Source organism: Plutella xylostella, chromosome 28 (genome assembly GCF_932276165.1).
Source record: "Plutella xylostella chromosome 28, ilPluXylo3.1, whole genome shotgun sequence".
NCBI classification, from domain to species: domain Eukaryota; kingdom Metazoa; phylum Arthropoda; class Insecta; order Lepidoptera; family Plutellidae; genus Plutella; species Plutella xylostella.
In genome coordinates this window covers 8,550,605-8,560,959 of record NC_064008.1, presented here as the reverse complement: position 1 = coordinate 8,560,959, position 10,355 = coordinate 8,550,605, and the positions used below count along the sequence as shown (strand labels likewise).

General features: G+C 38.5%; 1 protein-coding gene across 1 annotated transcript; it reads right to left on the bottom strand.

The window, feature by feature from the left end:
- Nucleotides 1-72: 72 nt before the first annotated feature.
- Nucleotides 73-8,705, bottom strand: LOC105384598 (titin). The gene is made up of 7 exons (XM_038111228.2): nt 5,055-8,705; nt 4,574-4,785; nt 4,000-4,204; nt 3,150-3,277; nt 2,548-2,726; nt 793-902; nt 73-445 (listed from the first exon to the last, which is right to left on the bottom strand). Exons 1-7 carry the CDS (start codon nt 8,494-8,496, stop codon nt 147-149), a joined length of 4,575 nt encoding a protein of 1,524 aa, XP_037967156.2. The 5' UTR covers nt 8,497-8,705; the 3' UTR covers nt 73-146.
- Between the last annotated feature and the right edge of the window lie 1,650 nt (nt 8,706-10,355).

The window sequence follows — 10,355 nt, the reverse complement described above, 5'->3', positions numbered from 1 at the left end:
CAGTATTTTTAGGTTTTATAGATTGCACTTTGATAAACACAAAACAAAAGAACATAAATTATGTGACACAGGGATTCAGTATTGCCATAAACATTATTATCGATCCAAAATCTTATTAGAACAATAGTATAATTCCTAAAATCGATTCAAAAAGCACCAATAAGCACCATATAGCAATAATTCTTAAACAACAAAGGCATCTCATCATCGCTGATAAAATTCCTATCGGGCCTGACACTGGCAAAAGGATTGAACTTAGCTTCAGAGACAGTATTAAATTCGACCTTAGAGCTAGTCTTGATAGAGGTGAAATCCCTTAGCATTTCGTTCATGGTGTAGGCTGTGATGACGAAAGGGACCTTGAGCTTGAAGATACAGTTGATGGTGGATGACCAGGTGTCGTCATAGCTGGACGAGCGATTGATGGAGGGGTTGAAAGCGCAAACTGGAAAGTTAATGAGAATGTGAACTGTGAATCTTGTGATCGTATATCTTCAGTGATAGATGTAGCTTATGCTGAGTTTCAGGAAGCAACAGGAAACTATATGGTTAAACAACAGACAACAACAGAGTTACGGTCGACCTTGGTTTAAAGTTCCTTTACCGGACTCAGCATTTAATTGTTTTTGAAAGACAATGAAATAAATGAAACAAAAGAAGTAACTTTAGAGAGCTACGCAAAATTATAGCACTGGCGCTTATCATGAAACAAAAAATACACATTGGAGGTGCTACTCTCAATGATGACAAATAAGGATATCTTCATAGAGCTGGTAATAGGTGCAATCTCACCGATGTCGGGTCTGGTGAAGTCATCGCTAGTGGCGTACTGGTGGTAGAACTGACGGTCGTGGAAGTGGAATACCACGCGACGCTTCTCCACGCGACATGTCGGGCAGAGTCTGGGAGGAAGATAATTGAAATAAGACAATTTTATGTTTAGGTGTATTGGTGCAGATTTAGGAATGAACGTTGAGCGTAATGATTATGAATTATCATTTTCATCAGCCAATTATCGTACACTGCTTGGCGTATATTACATAATCATTGGTCAAATGGACATAATAATGTACTTGATCACACTGCATAGTCTCAGGGATCACCACTAAACACTATCCGTGGCCTTCCTCGTCCAATCTCCACATGTAGCTTTGATTTAATATGTGTTTGCAGTTTGCACCTTCTAGAACTAGATATATTTTTATTTTATTTTTATTTTTATTTATTGCATGGAAAACCAACAGCTTTATACTAATAACAAGTTAACCTTATTTAAACATAAATAGACAAAAAGCTAATTATAGGTTTTCGCATATGGAGACGATATAACAATAACAACACATACTCACCTAATAATAAATTCTACTTAGATTATACTTATGCTACTTATATATTTGGTATCTATTACGTACTAAAGTTGGTTATAATATGTTTTCTAATAGAACATAAGCTGCTGCTAAAGAGGTCCACACTATTACTATTACACATCTGGTTAAAAGTGTTACTAGCTCTTACTAAATATGAATTTTGTCTGTAGTTGCTGTTACATTGAGGAATACTAAGAAGCGGTCTGTTACGCGTTCTTCGCCACGGAACTCTTAAACCAAGTTTGCCTAGCAGATCCGGACAGTCAACGTAACCTCGAAATATTTTAATTAAATAAATTATATCGCTAACATCCCTTCTTAATTTAAGAGGAAGCAAGTGAAGTTTCATACATTTACATTCGTAACTTGAATCAATAAGTTTGAATTTAAAGCCGAGATACCTAATAAACCTTTTTTGGATACGTTCGAGTCTGTCGATATACCTAAATATCATACTGGGGATTCCAGATCTGGGAAGCATACTCAAGGTGGCTTCGGACATAGGCGCAGTATAATATTTTAACTGTCTTCATGCATTTGAACGGGCGAGAAGAACGTATTAAGAAACCGAGGGCCTTAGAAGCTTTTGTGATTATGCTATCGATATGTGAATCAAAAAGAAGCTTACTATCATGCACTACACCAAGGTCTCTAATTTCTGATACGCTTGTAAGGCTCTGATTCTGAAGCATGTACGTACTCATATGTTTGTTGCGTTTATATACTCGTGAACATCTCATTCACTCGTAAACATTTATCTAAATTGATGTCGAGTTTATTATTGAGGCAGTACACACTAAGTCGATCTAGATCATCCTGCAGGAGTACCTCATCAATTGAGCTATTTACAGCTTTGAAAATTTTCATGTCATCAGCAAACATTAGATATTCGGAATTACGAAAGCAATAATTGATGTCATTGATAAATATAATAAATAGAAGGGGCCCCAGAAGAGATCCTTGCGGAACACCAGATGGAATGTTTATCCACGAGGATACTAGGATTTGCCACCATGGTGAAAAGATTGACCAGTTACATTAGCATCAGTCGCTGACTCCCTAAGGTGCGTACTATTTATTTCGTACTATTTTTTTTTACATTTCGTACACCAGTCTTTTCAAGGCTTTCAATCCAGCAGTCTGTATGATCTAAAATCTTCCTGCACCAACACAAACTCACTTGATCTTCCCAAGCAGGTCCACCGGCAAGTTCGAAGGGTTCAGCTCAGGCCCCACCAGCACCACCCTGAGAGTCGCCACGTCTGGACGCAGGTGAAGGAAGAACGTCTCCCACTTGTTGAGGGAATCCGCCTCGAATTGAAGTTCCGCTCCCACCACGTGGATTGTGAATGTTGGGGACTGGAAGCAGATGGATTGAGTGGGTGTAAAAGAGGAGTATTCCTGATTGATGTACCTTATTATGGTGATTAAATATTATGGTGAAAACTGGTATGCCGCCTGAACTGCTCATAGCCACCACATAATCTGTAATCTGATTACAAAATAGTTCGTGCAGCCAATAGCTGCCGAAGAAAGACGAGCTCTGGAGCGGAGACCACGATCAGGAAAACGTACATAGATAGGTAGCCAATCATGGATGAACTCTATTAGGCCATAATTCTACATGGGAAAGCTGCTAGCATTGGCAATATGTACCGAATATCCAGAATATCCAGGGATTTATTTGTTTCGACTGTGACCCTCTTCCTGGCATGTCGGTAACAAACACTTGAGGGTTTTTCAAATGTTTTGTCTAATTACGAGCTAGGTAATATCACAAACCTTATGAACCCCGTTCCCGTTGACAGCGACAGTCTTCATCTTATCGCTGTAGAGCTGGTAGCAGTGCGCGGCGGTGAGCGGCGCCGTCGCGAGCTGGGTGAGCGCCGCGTACTGCATGTCGGTCATGTCTGGTGAGGGGAGGGCTTGATGAGGTTTTAGATTTGCACAATACACGAAGACAGAATAGAATAACACTTTAGTGGTCACTAAAAATAGCAAAACATACAAAAGAATATTAATTATAAACTAGGAACAATAGGATATTTCATCGCTAAGAGGGATCTCCTAAAAACAGCAGGTAACATTAGAGGGTCATACATATGGCCATACTATACCAACTGGCTGAATACTGCCCGTAAATACTTGTATGCAGAGCATGGACCTCTTCTTAGACTGGAGGATAATTGATATAATCACCGTAGGCGGACGTTTGACACTCAAGGAGAGATACAATTCTAGCCTTAGGGTCAAACCCTGAACCCTCGAAAGCAAGTCTCTGACCAACTCGAGATCCAATCCAGTCTTCGACGGCATTGCGCAAATTAATGTCTAAATTTACTAGAAAATAAAGAAGACTTTGTGGATACTAAACAGAAAAATAAGGAGTTTATAATTCCGGTATTGGAAGACCTGACGAAAACACAACAAAAGTTGTTGTTGTTGTCGTCCTAAGGTACCCCAGTGGTACAGAGGGCCTTCACGAGAGTGCGCCACGCAAACAACAACAAAAGTGTGTAATCAAAAATAATTCTTGAAACCATGTCGATAAATTATCGTTGGCATTTTCAATTCTTGGCAAGGTAAACATAAACAAACAACTTATTGCAAAATCAAAACAATTCACACGTACCAATTTTCTCGTCATACATGTCAGCGAGTAGTCTATTGATGTTATCTCCGATCCTCTCTCCCTTCATGAGTCTCCCAGGGAGCCGCGGGTCGAGGCGGCCGCGGGTCAGCTGGTATACCACCAGCTTCTGGTAAAGAGAGTAGGACTTGCACCAGCGAGCGTGGCTCTTGGGCAGATGCTCTGGGTGTTCACTGCAGTACGATATCTGTTGAAGAGGGCGAGGGTATGCAAAGATGTTTATAGGAGTTGGAACTACTATCTGCACTTATACTGCTTGCTTATAAGCTTATAGGCTTCAAGGAACGGTAGTATTATTTCATTAGCTGTTGTCATCTTGCCACTATGCATCTTACTGTCTTAGTTAGTCGGGTCAGAATGGGCTGAAAAACAGCCTCTGAATTATAATTTATAAGACTCTGAGACACGACTAATATACCAAAAAGATAATACATTTTCAAAGATTTATCCCTAGGACCTTCAACGATAGATATAATAAATAGACCCGCCAGCTTGCTATACGTCCGGTCCTTTGTGCGTCTATATCTATTCACCACATCAAGCAAATCTCTCTCACCTGGCCACAAAGCTCGCAATCCTTCAGCTGCCCCTGCCTCCACTCTCTACACCCGACATCAGCGCAGACCCTCGGGTACAACAGGGCCTCCTGCTCCCACGGCAGGAGCTTGCGTTTGAGGATCTTCTCACAAGAGACTATGGTCTGCATGCGGAGCAGCCGGTAGTTGTGACCGGTGACGCCTTGCGAGTCCGCGTAGATGTGCTTTAGACCTGAGACGAAGATAACAATAGAGGCAGGAATCCATACGTCAGTTACCGCTACCGAACATTAGCAATTAACAATCCCTAAGTAATCTGTGTGTGAGCGATGCTGCTTATGGATTGTTCATTGCTAAAGGTGGTACGGTAGGCTGAAAAGAGTTCATGAATATGCTTTGAAGTTGTATGTTCAAGGCATTTTGTCATGACATCCATAATTAAATTGATTAAAATAAGATAGAAAGACAATAGTTGATGGTAGTTATAGTGGCAATACGTACCTTTCAAGCGAATAATCGTGGAGATAGCAAAGCAAAGCGATTGGTGCTGATCATAGTCATCATCTTTATGTTTCTCGCTACAGTAGAAGGTGACATAGCAAAAGTTACAGGGCACCCTGGATTCCTTTAGCTCTTTCTTGCAAACGTGGCAGTTGCTTGACAGAAAAACCTTTCTAAAACTGTACTTGTACACATATTCATCGTTTTCACTAGTTACACAGGTAACTGACTCATTTGTACTCTTGTCTTTCAAAATTTTCGGCTTGTTGTCAGTCTGCGATTCTTTCGATTGCTTAATGCCTTTGTCAATTTCATCTGCGTCTTTTATTTTCACTCTAGCTAGTTTTGTATTCGGTGGTTTATTTTTTTCCTTTTTGTAGTCAGTTTTATTCGATCGTGCAGGAATAACGGGATGGCCTAGCAAGTTTTTTGGCTGCGAAACAATTGGATTTTCTTTTTGTTGCTTTTCTTCTTTTGCTTTTTCATGTTCATCTGGCGCTGTTACATTTATTTCAGGATTGTTCCGAAAATTTGACGTTTCATCTGTATTTGAGTCATTTAAACCATCGTTCACAATGATTTCAAATGATTTATTGACATCATCTACGCTTGAGGATGAAGTCATGGCATCTTCAAAGTTAACAATAGGATCAAATTCGTGTAAATCAGTTTCTTGAGTATCCTTAGACTTTTGTTCTGTATTATCACTTTCATCTTTTAATGATTGTGTTTTTTGTTTTCCTTTATCTTGACCTGTTGAAGATTTGTCTTCCTTTTGTTCAGTCTTATTTTCTTTTTTTGATTCTTGTGATGAGGTATCTTTTTTCTCAGTCACTGAAGTACTGGTTGTTGTGTCAGTAGCGGTTGTAGTTTGCTGCTGACTCTCTTGCTTGCCCTTTTTCTTTGATTTACTTTTACCTTTGTTGTCTTTTCTTGCCGGTGGTTCTGGAGTGGACGCTGATTCTTCTTTCTCTTTCTTTGTTGAATTATCAGTGGAAACACTATCTTGTTCAGTAATGGTCGTACCTGTGACCTGGGCTTGCTCTTTGATCGTCTCGTCCAAAATAGTTAGTTTCGATTTATCTTGCTTCATTTCTAGTGACTGAGCAGCATATTTGTCTTCTACCTCTTGCTCTCCTTTTTCTAAAGCTGTAAATTCAGCTAATGACCTCTCAATGGACCTTCTCAAAACCTCCATATCTTTATTTACTTCCATAACTTGAGATTTTAAGTCTGTCTTTTTAGGAACTTTTTTCTGACGTTCTTGAAGTTCTTTCTCAGATATTGGTACGCAAGTAGCTATAACAATCGGTGAAGGAGTTTCCCCTGAACCTTGTATATATGGAGTATCCGGAATAACGAAGGGAATGTGTAATGTTTGAGGTAAATTCACTTCTTGAATTACAGTCTTATTGTTATTATTACTGTCGATAATATCAGCACTGGTTGACCGTGGATGCTCTATTAAATCTGGAGTTATCTCACTGCCACCGCTTTGAGTCATGACTGATTCAATCATTTCACTTTCTGGTAATATCTTCGGGGGTTCTGTCGAAGCAGTCTCAGTTGTTTCTTTTTTCTGTTCAATTACAGCGGAATTCTTTTCTTCAGGTATGATGAAGGTTTCCTGTTTTTTCGAAGGTTTTGGAGACTTTTTTCGTTTTTTATTGGATTTATCTTCTGGAATACTCATGACTTCTGTCGCTTTTTTTTCTTCACTTTGTTTGATTTCTGTAGTAATCGGACTGATGTTTTTATTTTCTTCAGATTTTAGTGCTGTTTCTGATAAATTCTTGGAAGTAGTCAATTCTGGCACTTCTTCTATTATATTTAAACTTGTTTCTAGAGTTTCAAATGGTTTGGTGATATCAAAAGGAGGACGAGCTACGTCAAATTGTTTTTCTCTCTTTTTTTCGGTATCAGAAGTGATAATATCAGTTTTTTCTGGTGTCATAGCTTTGTCATCAATATTAAAAGTATTATTTTTGCCTTTCCCTTTTTTCTTGGGATGCTTGACTACTTCAAACGAATCCGTACTAACAGAGTCGCCTTCAAGCTCTTCAGATTTATTTTCTGCAGATTCAGGTTTATCTTCCGCTATTGATGTAGGTAATGTCGTTTGTACGTCAGTTTTAATTTCAGTAATTGTTTCAGTAACTTTGGGGACATCACAACTGAATACGTCAATTTTACTGTATTCTTTATCTAATTCACTTAGTTGATAGGCTTCATCTTTTTTAGATTCAGCCATCTTAGGACTCTCTTGTTTCGATTCTATTTCAATAGATTTATTTTTGTTTTTCTTTTCAACAGGTTTAGCAATCTTGGCTTTACACTTTGCGTCTGATTCTTCAGAAACTGTAGACTCTTTCAAAGGTAATATTTCAGTTACGGGTAGAATGTCTGATTCAGGCATTTCTTTCATTTCACATTTATGTATTGACTTAGAATCTGAGTCCGAAATATCTTTTTGCTCATTTTCCTCTGACTTTATAATTTCTTTTTGAGGCAAAATATTGCTTTGAACATTTTCATCTGCTGATGAAAAATGTTTTTTATCTTTTTTATTCTTCTTTTTATTTTTAGGAACATTATCATTAGATGTATCTTCTATAGCACTCTCCTTAATAATATTTTTATTAGCATTAGGGACAGCTGTGTCAACTGACAAATTTTCAGCTATTGCTTTTTTTACTTCTTTTACTGTCGGTTCAGATATGCTACTGTCACTCACAGCAACAGATTTTACATCATCTTTGTTTACCTCCTCTTGTTTTTGCTCACTTTCGGTTTTTGTTTGTAATATCATTTCAAAAGCTGAAGTGCAAGTTAATTCATCTGCCTTGTCTGATCTTTCTGAATCATTGCGGTGTTTTTTATTTTTCTTATTTTTTTTCTTTGCTGGCTTTATCTCACCTTCTAGTAACTCACTTTCCTTAATGTCAGTTTTAGGTTTATCACTTGGATTGATTTCGAGTTCCGTAGATTTTTCTGTTTCATCTATTTTTGTTGTTTCTTGATTTTTGTTCTTGCCTTTCTTTTTTCTTGCAGTCGGTTCCACGGGCTGATTAGTTGCATCAATTTTCGTATCAGCGACTGTGGATTTATCTGGTTTTATAATGTCTTTTTGAACGTTATCAGTTTTGATGTCTTCAGACAAACTTACAGTTTCAACAGGGATTTCACTTGAATCTTCTTTATCGCCCTTTTTCTTACCCCGGTTTCGTTTCGGTTTTTTCGGTCCTTCATTTCCAGTATTTTCTTTCTCTGCTACAGGAGGTACTACAACTTCACTCACTATTTCAGGAACTCTCTCTTCGGCTTTCGAAACATTTTCACTTTTTTCTGTCACATTTTCACCCTTTTCACTATCAGGATTCTGTGCCGGTTGACTTTGAGGCTTATTGGGGCGGTTTTTCTTCTTATTTTTTCCCGTATTCATGGCAACACTTCCACTGTTATGGCTATAAAACGGGTTTACTTAGAATATGATAATTTTTGACCAGTTTAACGTTGACACGGAAACGCGACTGGGCAAATCTAAATGTGGTGGCTCTCTGCCGCGCGTGTGTTTCTATTCTACCACTTTATTCTTGTCAGAGTCAGCTCTCGACACTTTGCAAATGTCAGCCAAGCGATTTAATCTCTAACGCCATTCGTCTCAACAGCTATTATTGTCTGGGCGGTGGTTTTATGCAACTTATTTTACTAGGAAGTGTCTGCTTTGCCAAAACTGCATAGAAAGCTATGCAGCGATGGATACAGTCGCTATTTATGTCCCTTTATTGATGTATAGGTATCGCATTAAGTTGATATACTGTGCAGATTATGTTCTCTACATTATTGTGTCTGTTGGATATCAATCATTTAGAGACAATGGGAATGTGCCAAAATATGTAGTAAGACACTTTAAAAAGGTATAACATAAGTGTCTGTTGATAAATGAAATCTATGGATTTTGGACGATTTGTTTCATCTGGAGTTTCTCCTTTTAGAAGTTTATTCAAAATTAATTAACTTTATATCAGAGGGAGATGAGAGGTGCCTTAGTTAATAATGAACCATCATGAGACATTATTTAAAATGAATCTCCATCACAACCCATCACGTCACCACGGCTGGGGCACGGGTCTCCTTCCAATGAAGCAAGGGTTTAGGCCTAGTCCACCACGCTGGCCAAGTGCGGGTTGGTGGACCCCAACACAAGCAAGCTTGTGCTGACAGAGTTGTCGGGTAAGTGGCAACCCGACTGTCACTCTGGAAGACATGGGCCTCCTCCGAAACTGGGCGGTTATTGCCATAATTTGACATTCAAGACCCGAGTACAAAATTTGTACTAATAAAATGTAGGTTATGAGTAAAACTTACAACTAAGCACGAGCTTCTACTTATATTTTCACATAATGCTGTTTGATATAAATGTAAAAGTTTAACAAATCCCCATTTCGCTCCTGTCTCGCCTTTGTTCTCTTAACTTTTTTATGCTTTGTTCAGTTTTGTGACACGAGTCAAAATTGTTAACAATACAATTGCATGCAATTTCGCTCTGACCTGCATACATTCATCTTTTATAGTTTTACTGCGGGGCCATTCTGTATTTAAACGGCAAGGGTGAGTAAATAACTTAACTAATATTATAAATGCGAAAGTAACTGTGTCTGTCTGTCTATTACTCTTTCACGCCAAAACTACTGGACGGATTTGAATGAAACGTGGTATACATATGGTCTAGACCCTGACAAATAACATAGGCTAAATTTTATCCCGGAATTCCCACGGGAAAACTTTTTAAGGCGAAGCGAAGCTCGCGGTAACAGCTAGTAATGACTATGAAGGTTAAAATTTGATTGCTTGCTAAACGTAGCATAAAATGGTAGCAATTTGACAGCGGTCAGCGCCGCCGTCGCTCTGTATCCTCACTTGGAAGATTAGTATCAATAACTCCAACTTAAACTTTTGCCTACAAGACTTTGATAAGTACCTTAAAGTTTCAATCTGTCAAAAATGTATGGTCGATTAACTGCCAGTTTCAATAACTCTATCTACCGAAGACTGGTACAGTGCCACAAACTTATCTGTTCCGGTGAAAGCAAAGTAAATTGATCCATATCTCATAACTTACTAATTAATTGTATATTTTAAAACATTAGATGGGTTTATTAACACCGCAAGAGCGAAATAACAATACGAGCAAACTTAAAATCTTATAGAATTAAGAAATTGACGACCGAATGGCGTAGTGGTTAGTGACCTGACTACTGAGCCGATGGTCCCGGGTTCGATTCCCGGCTGGGGCAGATA

Bases quoted from the DNA above. Each gene is read 5' to 3' on its own strand.
- LOC105384598 (XM_038111228.2), bottom strand. From the start codon at position 8,496: ATGAATACGGGAAAAAATAAGAAGAAAAACCGCCCCAATAAGCCTCAA. The intron at 4,205-4,573 runs GTGAGAGAGATT...CCTCTTCAACAG, and splicing joins ATTGCGAGCTTTGTGGCCAG to ATATCGTACTGCAGTGAACA. The intron at 446-792 runs GTGAGATTGCAC...TTAACTTTCCAG, and splicing joins CTTCACCAGACCCGACATCG to TTTGCGCTTTCAACCCCTCC.